The following is a 22131-nucleotide window of genomic DNA, read 5'->3' on the forward strand; positions in this document are numbered from 1 at the left end:
ATAATTGACTCAACTTCTTAAACCAGTACATCTTTTAATGGTAAGATAAATTCCCACTCAGTATCTCTCTCCTAAGCTTAAATAAAATTGATTGCTCTGCAATCTTGGGAACCTGTGAGCCTTATCCACATAATGCAGATTAGCACAGAAGAAAAAAGAAAAAAAAAAGATTATATATATTGAATAGTGTGCTTTCCATTGCATGTGCTTATGTTAAATGAAAGCAACGTGATTTTAGGATTGTGCAGCTTTAAACCTGGCTACTAACTTGTCTCATATTAACAAACATTTTTTCAAGGTACCCTGGAATGCTACAGTTATCCCATACAGAAAATAAATTGAAACATTATGTCATCTTAATGCATAGAAATTTAAGTACTTAAAGCCCCATGAATCATAATAAGAATGTATACCCTATTTGTTACTTGCAAAAAGAGGTAATGGTTGTAAGAAACACTACACACACTCTTCTCTCAAGAAGAAGGAAAAACAAACTCTGATGGGAACACCAAAATTGTTTATTTTCTGTGCCTGACACTTGGCAAATCCTATGAAACTGAACTACTGGTGGTAGTTTCCCCACTTCAACCCCTGGAGTGTATCTGTAAACTTTTGAACACTAAAAATAATGGTACATGGAGAACAGACAGCCTTCAATGACCTAAAAAAGCTATATAAACATTTATATGTAATCTATGTAGTAATGTGCCAGATGTTAAAGGGCAGTTTGTCAGTACTGGATAAAACTGCTTTAGTAATGAAAAACAGGTCAATGGTAAAGATGCAAGCCCTTCTCTCATTAGGATCTTTCCTAATCACACAAAGCAAATTGAGCCTTGAATTTATAACATACTTCTAAAAATCTCATTTAAATTATCTATACAAACGTTATCCTCTCATATTCTGAGTTTAGTAAAAGAGGACAAAGACAGACTATCTAATCTAAAGCAAATGATAAAGCAAAAGGTAATACAGACACCATCATTTGAGGAAACATTTGCTTTAAACATCTGGGTCAAAGAATCATTCTATGACAAAGTACATCAAAGCATGCTACAGTAGTAGACAAAAGAATGAAAATCAAGGTTTAGTACTCTGTGTCACTGAGACAGTTCTGGAGGTACCTACATGATATTGAACCTCTGAGACTGAATTTTCAATTTTAACTACTGAAACTAAGAGAGATCTTAGCATATTCCGAAGCAAGTATTTAATGCTTATTTCAAAAAACCTTGCAACAAAAAGGCAACAAAACAACCAACCATGAAATAAAAACCAACCTGAATTCATCAGTTTCCAAAGTTGATCTACCAAAGCTTCATTACATAAAGGGGACTCCATGTTCTTGGTAAAAGGTGGATTCTTAGTCAGCATATCCAGAATCTTATGCCTGAAAGAAAAAGAAAACATCTTTATCCAAATGAATACACTAAGAATACAAAGTCTGTTTAGTCTGCCATGTTCTTACAAGCTTATTCAACACAGGACCCTTATTCAGTACAGGATTTCTTCAAAAATTTTAACCAATGCTTTATGCTTGTAGCTCTTCCTTCTGTCCACAACATGTAGAAACTCAGAATTACTCATAAGCAAACAATAAAATTCAAAGATAAAAACCAAGGTGCAAAGCAGCAGGACTTAGACATTATTTTTATCAGTTAGGTACCAAACTGCAGCCTACATTATGCTCTTCTCTTTAGTAACAATTATTTTGCACACTGACTTTATAATTACAAAGAAGGAGCAAGTCTGGCAAATAAACCCCTTACATACTGACACCAAAGAATTTTTAAACAACTTTAAATTTTTCCGACTGATGCAAAACGTCAGGACCAAAACCAGTGACTTGCACATTTTTCTGGAAAGGAACACTCTCACCTCTGAAGTTACATTGGTGTATAGAGATTCTACACTTACATGTTTCCTTGCAGTATTTACACACTGAGATTAAAGTAGACACATTTTTCCCCACTTTTTCTTTAAACTTGGCCTTGAAAACATCTTATAAATGAGAATAATTATTTGTTCCATTACTTATTTTCAGTATTTTCCCTTTATAGCCAAGCTTTCACTTTGCTGTCTTATGATTTAAAACAAGAAAAATATTACAGATACATTTCTTTTTTCTTTCTTTTGAAGGAGGCTTACACATTGCACTCAATTAAAAATTTAAACTCCTCTTCAAAAAGATACAAATAAAATGAAATCTCCTTCCTAGACTGAAGCTAAACTTCCTCTAATGAGTGCAAATGTACTTACTTTCATTAACAAAAATGACAGAAATAAAATATAGAACAATCTTGCAGCTACGATCTTTGCAAAAAAATCACCTATAGAGAGTAAAAGAAATACTATTTATCTTTGAAACTCAGTATTTTAATGGTGGCTATAAGAAGAAAGTGTCAGGGGAAAAACAATTATCATGAATGCCTGTGTTCAAAGGTTTATAAGCCATGTGCTAAAATATCTGCTGATTGGTGAAAATGAAGCTGGAACATGCAATCCTAGAAATTACACCATATTTTCACATGTTATCCTTTCACCCCATCTACAGTCTAACAATTGCTTTACACTTTTTGCTGGCAAAACATTCTGTGCACTATGCCTCAACCTTTGTCTTTTCTAAGTATTACAAAGTCTTTTTACTACATGCAGCATCAGATCTATTTATGATCAGGAAGCAACCTCTAACTACAGACTTACACCACAGGGGCTGAACATAAAGAAGAAGAGTAATATAATGGAGAATAAGAAAAGAGTGTATTAGTTTCTGAGGTGTGAACTGTTGAAACATCAAAACGTTTCAATTTATATAACAAGAAGGAAAAACTGTTTTGTGAAGAAGTATTAAGCAGTTCAGCATTTGATCTGTCCTAGTGATTCCAGGCCAAGAATTTACTTAGCAGTTCCAGCGTTGTTAAATACTGGCTCTTTATTAACTCACTAACCTTATGTAGGGTACAGGATCATTCTGAACCATAGTAAGTAACCACTGTAGTTCTTCATAGCTCCTATCAACTGCAAAGAAAAAGAAAATAAAATGCCTATAAATATGCATAAACTGGAAGGATTTTGATCAAGACAATCACAAGTTCCTGAATTTGAACACAAACAGCTTGAATCACTGCAACTGAAGAGGAATTTCATTAATTATATTGCGAATTCAAGTAGAAAGTGGTTTATATGGAAACAGAAACATGCACAAAACCCCTTCATGCCTCAGTTGTTTGACAACCACCAACGTGACTATTAGCAGCTAACTGTTGCTCGTGAGTGTTGATTGAGATCACAGAGTAAATTATCATCTTGATATTGTGTACTTCCTAAAATGAACACATCCACATATCATTTCAACTAGCAAAACCATCCTATTTTCCATAGGTAATAGAGAACCTAAAATTCTCATGCATAGGAATCTGTGAAAGATTATTATCTATAAATAGAACAGAAAGAGGACAACTAGAGGGCTTACACAAAACTGAAGCAAACTCCTCTCAGTACCCTTCCTTAGTTTTCTAAACCAGTATACTTTGCAATTCAAATGGCTTTTGAAACCTACCAGCACATGCTTCTAGAAAATTGCTGCCTGTCACTGTTAGAAACAAAATCAGCTTGTTTAAAATTAAAATTAGATTAAAAAATTCCTTTGATTGTCCAAGTACCACTGCCAAACAGGAACCAACACAGGTTATCAGCACAAACCCTGTTCAGATGCAGAATGTATTTGCTCACGTTCTGCACCACTTAGACCACAGCTACACCATTCTGGATGATGACACAATCTCAGATTTGACTTAAAAATGAAAGAAATTTTTGAGAAGTTATGCCTAGGACATAAATTTAAGGGATTAGTGACTGCCTGTGCTCAAGTCTATACACTGCTGATTTTACTGGCAGCTCCCTTCTTTGGGATAAAAGGCAGCTAGAATACGGTATATAAAAGTTGTTCTGCATGTAAGAAAAATATTATTGTATATTGTATATTGTATATAGTATTATGATTCACAATCATAAGCAAGCTGTGATTATTTTGACTGCTAACAAAAGGGATTTTGAAATGTTTTTTGATTAGAAAATGAAACTTTTAAGCTGACAGTACTGGATGACAGAACCAAGAAACACCATACTTGTGGTTAAGGGAAAAGGAAGTCTTTGCTTTTTAAAGTTATTTCTGCTTGAAATAAAGTGAGTCTCTCCTGCTATTTGCCTTATAGTGTAAATGAGGCCTGAGAGACTTTCAAAGCTTTGCTATTAACGCAATTAACCTGCTCTTCAAGTTTATGAAGCAACTAAAAAACATTTTGGGGAGCAATGACAAATTAAACCTGACCTTGGGCAAAACCAATCTTATTAGCCAGAAGAATCACAGAATCATACAACAGCCCAGGCTTGAAGGGACCTCAAAAGATCATCTAGTCCAACCTTTCACAGGAAAGGGATAAGATTATCAAGCACTTTGTCCAAGTACATCTTGAAAACCTCCAGGGATGGAGACTCCACCACGTCCTGGTGGAGGCTGTGCCACTGTGTGATTGTCCTCACAAAATTTCTTTCTTGTATCAACATGAAACCTTTCCTAGTGCAACTTTTACCTGTTGCACCTCATCCTCTCCATGTGGCTCCTTGTGAAGATTAAGCCTCCATCCTCTGCAGCTGCCCTTTAAGAACTGGAGTATTGTGGTATTTTTGGAGTATTATTCCCCATAAGCCTTCTCTTCCACAGGGAGAAAAGACCTTCAAAGTCTTCCCTCATGGGGCAGGTCCTCCAGCCCTCTCATCATCTTTGTGGCCCTCCTTCGGACTCTTCCAGGATGCCCACATCTTCCTTGAATTGTGGTGGCCAGAACAGGATGCAGTACTCCAGGTGCAATCTGACAAACAGGTGAGGAGAGCGGGATGATCACATCTCTATCTCTGCCGGTAATGCCTCTGTGGTTGCAGCCCACGATCCAATTTGCCTGTCTGGGTCCCTGTATAAGATGGCTCTCCCTCCTGACGTGTCCACCTCACCAACCAGTTCAGTGCTCTCAGCAAGCTCGGTGAGGCTGCTTTCAATGCCATTGTCCAGATCATTTATGAAGATGTTCCCTTGGGGACCCCATTTGTGACAGGCTGCCAGCCTGAGCAAAGACCATTTATCACCATCCTCTGAGTGCAGCCCCTGACCCAATTTCCTACCCAGCTCACAGACCACCCATCCTGTCTTTGTCTTGCCAGTTTGTCTAGGAGAAGGTTATGGGAAAAGAAAGATGTGTGGATTGCTTTCTGAAGTAAAAATCCTCTTGACGTTTTTCAGATTACAAGAGATGGTGCATCCATCAATTCTCACTTATCGCAAAACATCTCTGACACCCTAAACATTCATGACACTTTAGAACGGTTTGTTGTTACCTCTTCTAAACATACAACTGCTTTGTTGTATACATATAGCTACTAATAGTCATACAACTTTCAGAAGTGAACTTTAAAAAGTTAATAAGCCCTGTTCACTTCGAGCCAGTTTAGATCAACTGTCCAAGTCCTTATATGCTGCCTCAAGCATTTTACAGTTACCATGTCTCAAAAAAAGACTTACTATTAAAGGCAAAGAAAACAACTTATTCAGTTCCATGGAGAGATTATTTCTTTTGAAGTAACTTAAAAAAAGGGCAGTGCTATTCCTACCCTTAGAGCTGATAGAAAAACATGGGAGTTCCACCGTGCCCCAGAAAATAGAGACTTTCCTTTTTATGGAAATTACAAAATCTGTCAGCTTCCTTTACAAGAACTGCTAAAACACCAGCTTTGGCACAAGCAAGAGGCATTTGATAGCTGCTGGTTTACAGCCAGTATGAACTGGAAACCAGGTAGCCAGGAACAATGAGAATCAGACCTCTTGGCAATAGACAGCAAATCATTTCTTCCTCCAAAGCCAGGTTTAGGCCCAGTGAGACAAGCGCTGCTAACTTCTATACGGGTAGCTGAAGTCAGTCAGCACACTAAGCTTCCAGATTTATCCCTCCATCAAAGACTTGCAGTCTAACAGCAGAAAGAAATTCCCGTGGTTAGTACTGGAAGGTTGTACCTGAGAAATGATATAATGACCACTTAGCCAGTAGGCTGTGTTGTGAACTGTTGTGACTTTACAGCAGATAGATATTTGCATCTGCTACCTCTGCATCACAGAAAAAAGCCTTTGGCATGCGGCAAGTCAGTTAGGTACAGTAATACACTAATCCATCCTTTCCAGATCTCACAGTGAGCTCAGTCAGAAATTATGTTCAATTTAATCACTGATTTCTTCAAATAATCTTTCTACTACTTTTTACCATTCAAATTTTACTTTCCTTTAGACTATTTTAAGCAATTTATCCTACCTTGCTTATACAGCAACTCATTTGATCAGCTGTTTTAAAGCTGCACCGTATTACTTTGCAGTACAAACACTTTCTTATCCAAGTTAATTATTAAATATAAACACCATCCATGAAAGGTCAAGAATTTAATGAGAAAACATTATTTCTATCAGTTTTTCTTTCCAAAAGGTGGGATGAATTAGTAAGGGGATTATTCTAAGTGAAGCAAGCTGATGAGTAAGCTTTCCATTCTCCAGCAATCTTTCCACTAACATTCTGTGAAGGGAGGAACAATGCAAGTAGCCTAACAGAGACAGAGATGCACAGCACCAGCCGAGTTCTGAATTCTAGCTGGGTATCATTCACAGAGTCACCAAATAGTGTACGTGCAGTGGGTTATGGGTACAGAATGTGTGGTGAATTACAAGACTGAGTATTGAGCCTGAGACTATCACTCAGTGCACAGCCCCCCTTGAGATTAGTAGTTTTTCGGTATGACAGTCTGGATTCAATCTGTAAGCATATGCCTCAATGCCAGATGCATTCACCCAAAGACTACAACTGCCTTAACACCTTCCACTGCCTATCTAGTCTTGAGAAATCGTTGGACAGAATGACAGCATTAAGATCAAAGTAATAAGGCCCTCATAAAAAAAGAGAAAACAGTTACTAATGCAAAAAGCAAAAGAAACTTTCCATTGTCCTTAAAATAAAATCATTATATAATTTTTAACTGCCACCAGCAAATCTGGCAGGATTGAATCTGAACTTCAAATGGCATTTAAGAAAACTACCCAGTATTTTTTCAAGGACCTGCAACAGTCAACTACAATAAAGACGATACTAGAAGAATGGAAACATGTCACAAACATAAGCTGTGTGTAATAAATGGCAAAACAGAACCAGCCAATAATCTAAGTTTTCAAAACACAACCATAAAATGCATGCAAAAAAAGCAAAACAGATTATCAAGAACGTAAAGCAAAACCAAGAACTCTGACCAACAATTATGGCTGAATCAAAACCACAGAAAATGAAGTGTTAAAAAGAAATTACCAAAACCCCTCACCACCACTCACTGTGCTGTCTATTTATTATCTCAAAACTTAGGTAGCTGATTCAAACACTGAGAAACAATGCTCATCGCAGCTTCATAAAACTTGCATTTGCTAGGACAAAGCACTAATAGAAATCACAGCTTTTTACCAATACATCTGTCATCACACAAGCTTTTCCGGTGCACATTATTTCAACCCGTTATTAAAGAGGTATCACATTTTTCTACTATATCATGTGTTACGAAGTGTCAAAATACTTGACAAAGAGTACCTTTTGTGTAATCAACGACAGCATCCAGTGCTGCTATTCGGACATCTATGAAGTGCCCATATTCTGCATATGACTTGAAGAGAGCAGGATCACTTGGGACATGACCATTCTTCTGAAGCACCCGAATAGCTTTTAAACAGCTAGGTGAGGTAGAAAGGAAATTTACATTAGAATGATGAAATGCCAGCCAAGAAGAATAAAATTACTTTCTTCAAATTCAAATATTGCACTTTGCTAGAATTATATTATCAAATTAACATGCTATAATTACTTTCACAGCACTAACACATAGCTTTCATTAACTATGAATGAGGTAGAAACACAAACAGAATTCTCCATCATGTCAAATATGTTGCTTGGTTTCAGTAGAACTAAACTAGCATACAGAGAAAACACAGCTCAGATTACACTGTGCTATTGTTACAAGGCAAAACTTTCATAAAGAGACTTCTCTTTCATAAAGAAACTTCTTAAAAAGGCACAAGTATGATCACCTTATGCCTGCTATTAAAAGTCTACACTAGTGGAAATTAATGTTGGAAAAGAAAGCAATCGAAACAAACTTGCACTATCAGCTTTTGGAAATTGTAAGGTATCTGTTACATGATTAAGACCCACAAGCTAAAATCTGAAATATTAAGTACAGAAGCATACATAAACACCCCAAAAGTAGCATTAATGTGTCTGCTTCTCTTTATGTGTACAACTATTAAACCACACCTGACTGTAATGGTATGCCTGTAACTGGGAAGAAGCTTCTCCATATTTAGGAAACGAGTAATTTCCTCAAGAATAAGTCGAATGTCAGGATTTAAGTTATCCAATGTTCGAACTTCGTTGTTCACACTGACTGCAGGAGTTACAGAGTTGGCTAAGGCATCGATCAGCTCGGCACGATAGTAGTTGTCTGAAAACTAGATAAAACCAGCATTTAAACATAAGCAAATATAACTATACATATTCTCTAAAAGAAAAGAAATGTTGAAGCGCTACTACAGAACAAGATCTTAAAGCAAAAATCATGTGAGAAACTGCATGAGAAAGTAAAACAGGTATAAATCTATTCTGAAAATGGATTGTGATTGAGCAATTAGGCAGTATCAATCATTAATCTTCATTCTGTAATAAAAGCATATTAATAGTAATACATTGCTTCACACAAATGGAAAAATCAGGCATTGAAGATTTTCCAGGTACGGAAAATAAAAACCATTATTCCTAAATGAGAGCATCCAAAACTACCTGTTTCTATATTCCATGTCAAAGTTACCAAAGTTACTAAGTGCTTAGCACCTCAGAAAATTAGGCAGTTTACAGCTCACAAGCTTCTGAGGTGAACTAACAGGCTCACTGGTGCTTAGTGTGGAAATTCCTGGTTTTTGTTCACTCCTTTTACCTGGGCTCACTCTCAGGAAGTTTCACCCCTTCCATTAAGCTGGCTGGTGTTATTTGTTGGTCTTGTTAGGGAGCAACAAGAAGTACAAAGCTAAAATTTAAAAACCAGGAAAAAGCACTGGACTTGAGTTATTAGTTAATTTAATCTAAACAAACCCAACAGCTGTCAGATTTGGTGGAAGATGTCAAATACATGTGTGGAAGGGATGTGTGGCAAAGTGAGGTGGGGTCTCTCCTTTGGTGGTAGGCAGATGTTAGAACAACCCATCATGTTTTGTGACTACTGGTCACATTCACGTGTCTAACTCTCTACCTGTCCACCCTCTATCATCTCCTTATTTCAGTAATATTGCAACAAGCATCTCGTTACAGTATGTGTTTCTACAGACAAGAAAATGAGCCTTAAGATGCTTCAGATTTGTTCCACTTAAGATTTTGCCAGCAGTTGTAAACTCCCTCTGTAGCTAGGGCGACAGAATTTTGTATCATCGCAGGATCTTAAAGGTCATCTAATCATCCTTCGGAGGTGGTCTGTGTGGGAAGAAACTTTAGATGACAACACTTCCAACTGAAATGCTTCAATTTATTAATGTGGCTTTCAGCTGTTATTTAACTAAATGAAGACAATCCAGTTCTGAAAGCTAGAGCTGACATTCAGAGCCCAGAACCCCAGAGTCCTATGTATTGTTAAAAAATGATAATTTACTTTCCTTGCTCTTTCAAATACTCTTCTCGAGATGAAAAAAAAAAAAACAAAACAAAACCAACGAAATGAGTGCTTAACTCTGCAGGCTACGTGTCACCTCACACACATTTCCTCAAAACACATAGGTCATTCAAATGAAAAAGAGTAAAGTAAGAAAAGTATGTGTGCACATGAAGACAGGCAGTTCCTTTGTAAGTCAACAAGCACAAAGAGCTTTGAAACATCCAAGAAACGCTGCCATAGAAATGTCAGCTGCGGAACATTCTGTAACATTTACTGTTTAGCTTAGAATATCACCTTTTCATTAACTCTCCCAGCCAGATTTACATCAATAGCATAAACCATCATGCAGTATGTTAACTAAGACCCTTTTCAACAAGAAAGTGAGGGATTGAAATTAACACATTCTTTACCTTATTCTTCCTGTTATCGTTGTACTTGATTAAATCCAAAATAAACATTAAAACCTCCTTAGGACAAAGGTTGTGAACATCTCTCAGAAGGGCCATGGCAACAGGCATAGTCTGTGTAATAAAATTAAAACTAACATCATTCTTATATTAGTCAAATTATAGCTATAGCCTGAAATGAGCAATGAACAATTTAACAATAACGAATCTCTGACAAGTTGTACCAAAGTGCTTTTTGAAAGTCATACACATGCTATAAAATATTCAGACCAAACCAACTGTGTAATTTAGTAATTAGCCATAGTAACACCCTCTACATCCAAGAAAAGATTCTCAAGTCAAGGTAACAAATGAAAAATAATAAAATACAGAAAATGATGCTGGAACTGTCTTAGACAGGCACTGAATTTGGGTGTTTTCATGTGAGCACAATTTCTAGGTTTCTCTTACCATCGAGAGGTATAGATCCAATACAGTCAGTGAAGCCAGAAGAGTTATTAGCCAGACAGATATTAGCCTGATTAGGTATCTATTTTAGAATGAGCTAAGCAGCTCTCTAGGCTCCACTTACACAGATTCAGGAGTTTTACTCTAGATCAATAAACTTCAGACATGGGATTCAAAGGGAGAAAGATGTAAGATTTAGTCTGAAAGAATGAACAATGACAAAAAGAGCAGAAAAATATAAAAGAATGTCCAAAAAGAGACGTGGAGAACGATGAAGCAGTTTTGGACACTGTAAGAAAACAAATTCTGAGTTTCCTCCACACTGAGGAAAATGAAATCTGTTGAATAATAACTCAATCATCCAATAATTATAAAATGAATCTTGAGAGAAAACCATTGTGACTAATTTTTGTGATTCACTGTACAATCAACAACTGTAGGTTCCAGTACATAAATCTGCATTAACATCAAAATAAGCTGCAGCAACACATGATGTTGACAACTGATAAGAGAGAGCAAGAAGGATTATGTAATGCCTTGAACTAAAAAGCCCACTAATTTAAGGTAATATTTATGAGATTTTATTTGCAACACGATATCATTGCCAGTAATGAATAAGAATAGCTTCTTGATTCACCTAAAAGACAAAAGGATTAGCTTTGTTACTGTGCATTAAATTCTATTTAAGAATGAGCTCATAAATATTCACAAATAATTATTGTATGTATGTAATTTATTAACTGATTTTTTACTAAGATAGAACAAACAGATGCCATATAAGAAAAAACTACTTATTTTGTACTTTTATGAAGGGGTAAAGCAAGACTGTGCTGTCCATGTTCCTGTAGTTGTCAAAATAAAAAACCTTCAACTGTAGTTGACATTTCTTTTAAAACATTCAGTGGAAAAACCCAAATCTTACCTTTTGCAGAAAGTAGCTTTGAAAATTCATGAAGTTGTTGGTCTTCACAATGTTTGGACAAGTTTTACAACAAAACATTCGGGTAAAGAGTGACTTCATGGCTGGTGGTCCTGTCCATGTACTTACCATGGAATTTGCAATCTGTGTAATTAGGGGAAGGGAAATTGTATTAACATCACCACTGCAAATTTAGTTTGGCTGTAGAAGAATACACATTTCCCATAATCAAAAAGAATAATTGCCAAGAACATACTGTGCTTTAAAAAGATACATATTTTCATCAATGTATTATTTTACTTTAGCTAAGCTTTCACTGCCATCCCCAATATACCTTCTCTACAATAAAGGTAAATTTTATGAAAATTGTTCCATTTGGAAGATGTCTGCAAATAATTATCTTTCCATGATAAACTTCTGTTCTGAATTATTCTTTTATATTTTAGATGAAAATTCTGGGTTTATTAAGCCAAGGTTTTTGACTCTATGGAAGCCAGTTATGGAAGAAGCTTTTGCAATACCAGCCTCCCAGATTTACCCTGCCAGTAACCTCAGCCTAGACTTTAAGCAGATCTCAGCCACCCTTAGACTAAGACCACCCTTAAAGTGAAAGGCAAATCAGCCACCTCTAACTTCAATCATAATTCACAATGAGACCGTGACTGAGACCAATTTATTGTTATAGTCTGTTTTGGTGTACTGTGGGAAGGTTCAACCAAGAGAAAACTGCCCTTGTGCCTTGCTAGCATCCTTGGTTTCATACATTTGCGAAATCTAGAAATGAACAACAGTATTTTCAAACTAAATCAACAGTACTTAAATCCTCATCTCTTCAATATTTTTTACCCTTATAATGTGTTTTGACTCACTGAATTTCTCATTAAATACTGACAATCCAAATTTTCTACTTATTCTACTGATATACACTCTGAATTAAATGTATTTGCACGTTCTCCATACCACAGTGCAAGTAGCCTGTCTTGCACTATTTCTGCTTAAAAAGACTGCAGGTACATTTTGTTTCTGCATCCTTCAATTCAGTATAGCATAAAAAACTGGATATAACTATCATACACAGCTATGAAACTTCTCAGTGTTGGGGGAGAGGGGGCACTAAGTTTGTGGTGGTGTTCTTTTTTAACACTTGTAGCACATCACCAACACTGCAGTGGATCTGAAAAGGGAAATCAGCCTCCCAGGAATTAATATTGTGACATTGTTTTCTCTTATCCTAGTAGGGTTATTTGTCATGAACTACTCAGCAAAGTGTGTGTGTGTGCGCACCCCTTCCCCCACCTTCCTTATCAATGAGGATTGAATACATAATCGAGATTCTTTATGCCCAAGAGATCAGACTAGTTTACAACAAAGTATATGGCATATTTGGAAAGTGCAGTAAATTCAGTTTTATAATTGCTTGTCACCTATCCTTCCTCTACGTCAACATGTGCTCACCAAGAATGTTTTACAATAGTAGCCATAATCCAACTAGAAGCTGCAAATCAAGGAAAAAGAACTCTCCCCCAAAATAAACACAAGGGACTTTGGGTTTTTTTTCAATAAAGAACACAAATCCTTAATATTTACAGGCTGCAAAAATTAAACTGAGTTAATGACAACAGGAAGTGATTCTTACTAAGTGGAACTTCTAATAGAATGTATTACACTTTCCTCCTAGGTAACTTACATAAGCATATCTACAACTCTGACCTACCATACTCCTTCACCTTGAATCAGTGTCACAGCCATATTTTTTACACTAGCTGTCCTGGGTTCAGCAGTGGAAGTCATTTTTTCTCCTTCTTAGTAGCTGGTGCAGTTCTGTGTTTTTTGACTTTCAGCCTGGGAACAGCACTGATAACACCGATGTTTTCAGTTGTTGCTCAGTAATGTTTAGTCTGACCAAGGACTTTCTGAGTCTCATGCTCTGCCAGGGAGGAGGGGAAGCCGGGAGGAAGCACAAACAGGACACCTGACCCAAGCTAACCAAAGAGGTATTCCATACCACAGCATGTCACGCCCAGTACATAAACTAGGGGCAGTTACCCGGAAGGGCTAGATCACTGCTCAGGTCGGGCTCGGAATCGGTTGGTGGGTGGTGAGCAGTTGTATTCTCTTTCCTCATTATTTCCCTTATCATTATTATTACTGGTGGTAGCAGTAGTGGTTTTGTGCTATACCTTAGTTACTGGACTGTTCTTATCTCAATCCACGGGAGTTACATTCTTTCAATTCTCCTCCCCATCCTTCCGGGAGCGAGGGGAGGAAGGGGGGAGTAAGAGAGAAACTGTGTGGCTGAGTTTAAACCACAACATTAGCTTTATAATCTTTTTTTCTGTAAGTCAACAACCTTATTTGTAGACCCAAGATTATTCATATAACCAGTTATGATTATCTGCAGCCCAACTGCCTGATAATTCAAAGTAAAGACCAAAAAAACCAAACCCCATTGCATTTTCTAAACATTGCAACAACTGCTTTTTTAATATTTACCTGTGAATATCTACTCCCAAATACTCCAAGTGAATTCATATTTAAACTCAGATATTGACAATACCAGTAAAGTACATACACTGGCAGCATTACATCAGTATTTCATAATATTAAAATACTGTGTCACAAACATTTCTTGGATTTTGACTTTAAAAATATGGCCAAAGGATTTATTTCTAAATTTCAGACCAGGTATTGAATTATTCTCAACAGGTAAATAGCAGAAAACAAGCTATATGCCAATAATCTGAACTCCACAAGTGGTGAATAAGTATGCCTTTATGTGCACAAAATACGTCAACAACATACCTTTTCAGAAATTCTTCTCTGTTTCCACCCAGTTGTTTCATAAGGTTCTCTAATTTTCATTCTTAATGCTAATTTTGTGTCTAAAGAAAAAAGATCTTTTGATCTCAAGGCAATTATTTGGCTGTTAAATATTTAATTGCGGACCAACATGATGTTTACTTTGTGCCCCTATTCAATATGAAATGATATAGGGCAGCAATATGAATTCATATTAGGCAGATGAATTTCAGCAATTCAGAGCTCTCAACAGAAAGGCCAAGGAACTTCCCAGTAAAATAGAAAAAATATACTTTGGATCTGAAAAAAATTAAACAGAAGTCTTTTATTTTTGCCACTTAATGAAATCTGGAAAAATCCCTTGTGGTTTTCATGTCTGACATCTCAATTTTGACAATTATGAAAGCCTTCTGCAGTCTCCACTTACAGACTAAAATAATACAGCTTTTCTTTCAAATCAGTCATGTTAAAAATACTTGGCAAACACTTTCAAGAGGTTAAATATCAAGCCAGTTTAAGAACTGTGATGAGTTTTGACCCATTTTCAAACGTTTACAATGTCTAGCAGATTTCTTCCTTTGCTCCCATTCACACAACCTCACCTTTGCAAGGCAGAAGCAGGCCATCATTCTCACTCGGTAGAAACACTGCTCCTGTTCTAGGATATCAGTCAATGCAAGACGTGATGCTGGAGTGGGGAACTTTTCCAATGCCAAAATGGCTTCCTCTTGTGCAACCACATCTCTCTCATATCGAAGTTGATACTGCCACATGAAATCAGATTGTTCAAATTCTACCTTCCTCAGTACTGACATATCAGGGTCTATTCTTATCCAGAGCAAAGGGGAATCAGCACTAAGAAAAACATGAGAAACATTAATAGCTTAGAACATTTCAAAACTGTAGAAATTCAAGAGATATTCTAACTTGTTACAAGTTATTATTTAAATATTTATAGATTCAAAGAACCAAAAAAATAATCTAACTTAGAGGGGACTTTTGAAAGTCAGCTTTACTGATCTCCTGCTTTCAGGACAGCAATTCTGTAGCTTCCCAGGGCAAGCTGTCTAAGCCTCTAACACTTCAAAGTGGATAGAGCAGTTTAGTATTTTTAACCTACAGATCTGAGTTCATGGTAAACTACTGTACAATCTCAATATATTTAACGTTATGTCCTCAAACACTATAATTTTCTTAAGTGAGCAGCACTCCTACAGTTTAAGACTACAAAAAAAACAACAAAGAAAATTGATGGCAAACACCAGTATTTTTAATATATTTTTTTAATCAATAGATATGAAAGTGTTTTACAAACACATCCATGCTGGGATATTGAAAGCTGACAAGGGATAACTATGCGAACGCACAAAATTGCCAAGCCAAATAATAAAAGTTAAAGTATCAACAGAGAGGATTAAGATTTTAGTCCTACAGATAAAATTACTTAGTTGTATTCCACCCAAACAAACATTTCATACTTTACTATTCACACAGCATCATGACAGCGTAAGTAATTTATGGCAGCAACAAGCACAAACTATATAATAAAGTCTCTTACTCAGTTTTTCTCATTAAAATGATAACAACAAAATACAGACATAGAATTAGGAGAGAGTTTGGAATAGAGAAAAAAGCATCATTATAAATATAATGTGTATTGCTGTATACATCTGTAGAATACCTAGAATTAATGTAAGGACAGTAGCTAGAGAGGAAATGAAAGTGAAAAGTTCATACACAGGATTTAGAAGAATAAAAAAGAATAAACACTATCATATATGCTTGGAAGAGTCCAAGCTGGACAAAAGAATGACAGTATTGGAGATTAGGTTATCAGATAAATAAGGCATAAGTGACTTGCATAAAATCCTATGCCACTTGAAAGGTAGTTCCAAGATTATTATTGAAGGCTCAACTTAGTGTAATGCAATGGCTACCTGAATATAACAAATATTTATGGTAACTGCCCTTAAATATAATTAAGGGTCTGTTTAAATATGCCAACTATCATATAGAAATTATAACAATAACTTGCTCAATGTAAATATTGCTTATTATTTCTCATCATATTTCAGATGAGGTTAAATTTACAACAATCTCCAGCACTTTTAAGGTGACAAGCAATCAATCCTTCTTCAAAGACACGCTATTAGTTTTCAAGAGCAGATAATTTACTTTCCTCAGCCAGCAAACAAGGTACCAACACCTTCAGTACTTCTGAGAACACCACTGGTTCAAACTCCAGGAGGGTAAAGCAGGTTGAGCAGGAATCTGCTTCTCAAGTGCTAAACAATTCCAACTGAAATTAATGCCAGTATGAATTATAGTTACAAAGCGTTTCATCACCTATTTTCAATCTAAAACTATTCTTTTGTAATTAACCACAGATTTCAGGAACTTGTGTGCCTTAATGCCAGTTAAATGGTCTTCACTGAAGTCCAACAAAAACTGCTTGCTCTGTTTCAAGCAAATTCTTATTTAGATTTTTACCTATAAAGCCAGCAGAAAGATATTAGATATGTCTATGAAAGAATCAAGTAATTATATCACCTTACTATGCCTAAGAACATTTTTTACATCTGATTATAGCAGTTAACCCATACATTTACACTTTGCCAACATTTTCCCAGATACAGAACAAATGTCTCGAAGAAGGCAAAGAAATGTGGTGTAGTCTTGAAATTTGCCAGTCATACAATGAAGTACAACATTACTATAAATCCCTTAAAAATAGCATGCTTTAGACAAGGCAAACATGGCTCAGTCTCACATTGAGGAACTCTAACAAGCTCTAACTTACTCCATAGCAGAAAGGTCCATGTCTACCTCTTCTCCATTCATCAGTGGAATCTTTTTCTTCTTATTTCTATTTAAAAAGAAAAAATAGAAGAAAGTAAGTATTAATTACTATAGTAGCAAACATATCTTTAGAAATGGAACTTAAGCCTGCAAAAGTTCTCTCTGTATTTCACCACACTGAAAAATAATGCTCCCTCCAGCACAACAAATATTCACAAAGTTGAGCTGTGCATCAGTTTTACTAAAATAATAATCACCAATATTTTAAATTGGATTAAACTTGACTTCCATTAATTTTTCTAATTACATGCAAGCACACAACTTTGAGAAGCAGACATCAAAATAGTTATTTAAATGAATAAGGAAGCTGAAAGAATCTATTTGGGTAGTATGTTACTTTTTTCGCTCATTAGGTTTAGTAAACAGCCCTGGCACTTCTAACAGAAAACTATGCAAGTGCTCCTTGCATATATCTTCACTTGAAGTACTCCTCTGGCTCACATTAATCTTCTCATTTGTCTTTCCCATTCAGAGGCATTTTTATTTTTACTAATGAGAGTATTTATTCAATTTGTTCTATATAAATAAGTTCTTTAGGAAACTTTAATAAAAATACTTATAATTCAGAACTGCATATAAAATATAAGGTTTCCTGCTGTCCATAAACAGTAGTAAATTCCATTTTCTTGCTTTACATCACAGGTAAATCTTATTCAGTAAGATTAAGAAAACATAAACACAAAATACAAAAAAGCATATACTGACCTTCAAATGCACTACATGTTTTCATACATTCATATTAAAAATATTTGCAGTTTGTATTTTTGTTCTTACCTTCTGCTTTTAGAATGGCAAGGTATATCATGTTTAAGACTGTTTTCTTCAATCTGCAATGTATGGTTGAATGATCCATCAAGTTCCTGCACTGTCACTTTAAGAGGACCCTTCAAGTTCATGAGATTTGTTATTAACATTAAAATTATGCTTATTAATGTATGCATCATACTTGTATGTGTAGGTAAAATATGGAAAATGGACCTTACCACATATTTCTGAGTCCCAGGAGACGTGTAGTCTTGTTTTATTTCCAGCTCCAATACATTCCGTTTTCTATTAAATGCAAAGCTACCATAAAATTTTACCACTCCGCTCTGATCCCTAATTAGCAGTATAGGAATTCTAGTTGCACAATGCAATAGTTATAAACAAACATAATGCTTTCATTCTTTACATTTCCTTTATGCTTCTTTATTCCTACAATTTCCCATCCCAAGAAAAACAGGAAATTAAAATAGTGATGTTAATTCATGAACTTTTTAAAGATATTTTTTTTTCCTTAAACAGTTCTCTAACATACAATCTCGTACGTGCATTATTAACTTTTCTTCCAAGCTATCGTCTTTTGGCTAGACACCTCAGACTGGTTCTGTTCGTGGTGGCTGCCTTCATAAAGGTCTGTGACTTTGTTATGAAGCACAGCTTAAGGCATTTTTAGTGTTTTCTTTAGCACAGCATTTGAACTCGGCACCAACACAAGCACTTAATAGCATAAGATGGCACTATTTAAGAGTAATAAGATATTCTCCCTAATGACACAATGACCTGCTGTGGTCTTGTAAGAAGAGAAAATCTGCTATCACAGGTTGCAACAGTGTTTGAAGCATGGTAGGGAAACTGAAACCCTAGAATTAAACACCAGTTACAGTAAACAGGATCAGGCTTGAGGCCAAAGTCCATACAAGCTGAAAAGTCCCAAAATCTGAGCTACAAGTCTTCCTTGGTTACAGAACAGATGTATTTAAGATTCACCCAGCTCAGACAGTAATGCTAACATCTAGGTATAGCTGCAGTATGAATACATGCACATAGAGAACTCCTATCCTCCTCAAGTACTTGGCACAGCTACACATGGAAATGAAGAGAATGTAGATAAAACACTAACGTCTCACACTAGTTCATAAATATTAATTATATAGTGGGTTTTAGTTAGATACTGTGTTGCATGAACATTGAGTCTGTCTAGACAAATAATGTCTAAATACTAATACCTACTTCTACTTTCTGTAAGAACAGCAAGGTATGGTTCTAGCCTGCAATCACATTAATTAAAACTATCAGTTAAACCTGTTAAATGGAACAAATTCAAATTAACCCTTATATCAATCCAAAATAAGAAACCCTATTTCTTGACTAATACCACTTAAATTTGAAAAAATCAACACACAGAGCTTTATTTTACTTTAAACTGTAATCTTAACATAAGCTACGAAGCTATTAAATATCAGTATATTTTAAACTATCAATCTGAGCTTTAGGTTTACTTATTTCATGGTAATTTACTGGAAATCACATCTTAAAATGCACCAGACTATAGCATTTTCCATGTCAGACTTCAGCATATTTCTATGGGCAGTGTCCTCTGGAATCTCTTTAGTATAATTTGGCCTTAAATTCCGGCAGAGTTCTTGTGCTTCTTTCAAAGTAGAACCTAAAATCATGAAATACCTTCTAGTAAAGAACATGTGAAAAAAACCCAGCATTCTCTAATTGACTATGAAAGGAGTGTGAACCATATATACCTAATTCAAAGAATAATGTACCTAACTGCTATAAGAAAATATATTTCATACCTTTCCTCACATTCCTTTAATAGTGCCAATTAAAAACCAAATTCATTCTCCATATTAACAATCCAGACCAAGAATAAAAAGGATACACCCACTGCTTTATTAAAGGTTGGATGTCTTTGCCAGAGACATTTGAGATAGATTTCAAAAACCCAGATGTGGAAACCAACATCTGACTCCACATGTGTGACTGGAACTTCTGAGATGAAGCAGTGCTGGCCAGACTCAACAACTTGTTGAAAACCTAAAATGACAAAAAGTTATTACTTTCACAAATACTTTAATATATAAAATATGCTTTTCTGTTTAGTTGCAGCTGAATTGCAATTAGAGGCCAAAAATCTCATTCTTTGATAACTGACCTGAAAAGAAGTCTTTCAAAATAAAGACGTTTCAGAAAATTATTTGCTTGACCATATCAGAAATTCTGATTTGCAGACACAAATGTATTTTTCTTTATGGCAAAGCAGCCATGATCCTGAGAAAGCTCTGAAACCCCAGCTTCTGAACATACCAGATCACCAACTAGATCTGCTTTTTAGAAATAAGAGAGTCATTGGGTTCTCTACTTTGCTATTCCTTTATAAATATTGAAAAAAAAAAAATAATGCAGATTTATGTAAGGAAAGCTTTAAGAAAGGTTTATCTCCTGAGAACTACTTAAAATAGCTCTTACCATAGGTGCATACATGTTTTCCTTAAAAAAGCCCAAAACATGGCATTTCACAAAACATATTTAGTAAAGAAAAACCTAAAACTCTGTAGAAGTTTTGCATTTCAGAATAAAACTACAATTTTCTATTCAACCACTTCTTCTAAAATAAAGATCAATGCTCCTTCTAGAACTGAAAATTTATACAATGGAGAGGGCAAAAGCTGTATGCACTAAACATTATTTGTAATTTGGTTAGACTAGCTCACATCAACACCAGTTAGGGGCAGTAAAACAGGTCCTCAGTGTTAACAACTGATCACAATCACTAAAAGTAACATTAATATGAAAGAAGATATACAATATATAAGGAATATTGCAAGTTATGAGTAATAATAATAGCTAACCCATCCTAACACAAATGACCTAAATTTTATGTTTGTTCTCTCCTGCTAAAACTGAAAATAGAAATTGAATCCTATGATAACCTGTGCTGCTCTGCCTTAAACTCCATTTAATGAATACAAATGCAACTAATGGCAAAAGCAATATATTCCACATAATCATTTAAATACCTACCTGTAACATGAACTCCATGCTAATCCTGTTCTCAATCAGTCTCATAACAAGATGTGCTTTACACTGGAACATTGTGTAATATTCCCAGGACAATGTATGAGGGTGTTTGATAGAAAAATGTAAATGTGATGCAGGGCTGAAAAATAGTAATAAAAAAAGCAGCTCTATTTTGCATTTTATGGAATGGAACTTTAAATATATCTTAGCAACCAAGATTATAGCTGTAACAACAATTATTTAGCATCTCCTCTCCTGCTTTAAAGTTATAAATTATGACATGCTTAAAACATGTCATGCTTAAAACACTTTACATTCTGTGTGACATGGGTGTATGCACCTGTCATACAGCCAGTGCTGAACAGAGAATAATGGCTGGTAATACATGCTATGCATTACTGTAAAGACAGTGATAGCAGTAGCAACGCGAGCAAGGAAGTCTAGCAAGCAATTTGAGTCCAGAAATTACCCATAAATTGACATTATGAAAAGAGGGTAGATTTAAATTAGATACTAGGAAGGAATTCTTTACTGTGAGGGTGGTAAGGCCCTGGCACAGGTTTCCACAGAGAAGCTGTGGCTGCCCCATACCTGGCAGTGTTCAAGGCCAGGCTGGACAGGGCTTGGAGCAACCTGGTCTAGTGGAAGGTGTCCCTGCCCATGGCAGGCGGGTTGGAACTGGATGATCTTGAAGGTCCCTTCCAGCACAAACCATTCTGTGATTCCCCCTGCTCCACTTCTGTTAAAAGTGACTGTACATGGGGAATATCTTATATTTAAATAAATAACTGTTGCAATTAAAGTAAACAGACTTTCATGTGAAGAGAAAAGGAATTGGTTTCTATTTTAGCAGTGAATTTTTCCTTTCAATACTTTGGCAAACTGCTGTCTTCTATCAGATAACATGCCAAGGAAGACTAGGCAGAACATCATGTTACAAGCTGCCACACTGTAACTTGAACTATCTGTGATGCTTCTTCAGACATATCGTTCATGTCTGTAAGCAAAATATTTTAAATGGTTTAAGCTCAATCCATGTCAAAAGACAAAAAATGCTGAAACCCTAAAACTTTTTAAAACAGAACGGATTTCTGGATTCTGCGCAGTAATAAAACATAAAAAGCCTTAATTTTGATA

The 22131-nt window shown here is 35.7% G+C and overlaps 1 protein-coding gene across 4 annotated transcripts in view; it reads right to left on the reverse strand.

Moving 5' to 3' along the window:
- TAF2 (TATA-box binding protein associated factor 2) overlaps window positions 1-22131 on the reverse strand; it is a 62758-nt gene that overhangs the window by 17205 nt on the left and 23422 nt on the right. For all 4 annotated transcript variants that reach the window (XM_061373451.1, XM_061373450.1, XM_061373452.1 and 1 more), the window contains 12 exons: window positions 20998-21133; window positions 19856-20010; window positions 18183-18297; window positions 17974-18083; window positions 17141-17206; window positions 14943-15195; window positions 11545-11685; window positions 10179-10289; window positions 8385-8578; window positions 7665-7804; window positions 2949-3018; window positions 1281-1390 (listed from right to left, as the gene is read on the reverse strand). In XM_061373451.1, coding sequence (XP_061229435.1) covers window positions 1281-1390; window positions 2949-3018; window positions 7665-7804; window positions 8385-8578; window positions 10179-10289; window positions 11545-11685; window positions 14943-15195; window positions 17141-17206; window positions 17974-18083; window positions 18183-18297; window positions 19856-20010; window positions 20998-21133 — 1601 coding nt within the window. The remainder of the gene's footprint in view (window positions 1-1280; window positions 1391-2948; window positions 3019-7664; window positions 7805-8384; window positions 8579-10178; window positions 10290-11544; window positions 11686-14942; window positions 15196-17140; window positions 17207-17973; window positions 18084-18182; window positions 18298-19855; window positions 20011-20997; window positions 21134-22131) is intronic.

This window comes from Neopsephotus bourkii, unplaced genomic scaffold (assembly GCF_033783945.1).
Source record: "Neopsephotus bourkii isolate Nb327-2 ecotype Australia unplaced genomic scaffold, CSIRO-AGI_Nbou_v1 NB_1630, whole genome shotgun sequence".
Classification (NCBI taxonomy): Eukaryota; Metazoa; Chordata; class Aves; order Psittaciformes; family Psittacidae; genus Neopsephotus; species Neopsephotus bourkii.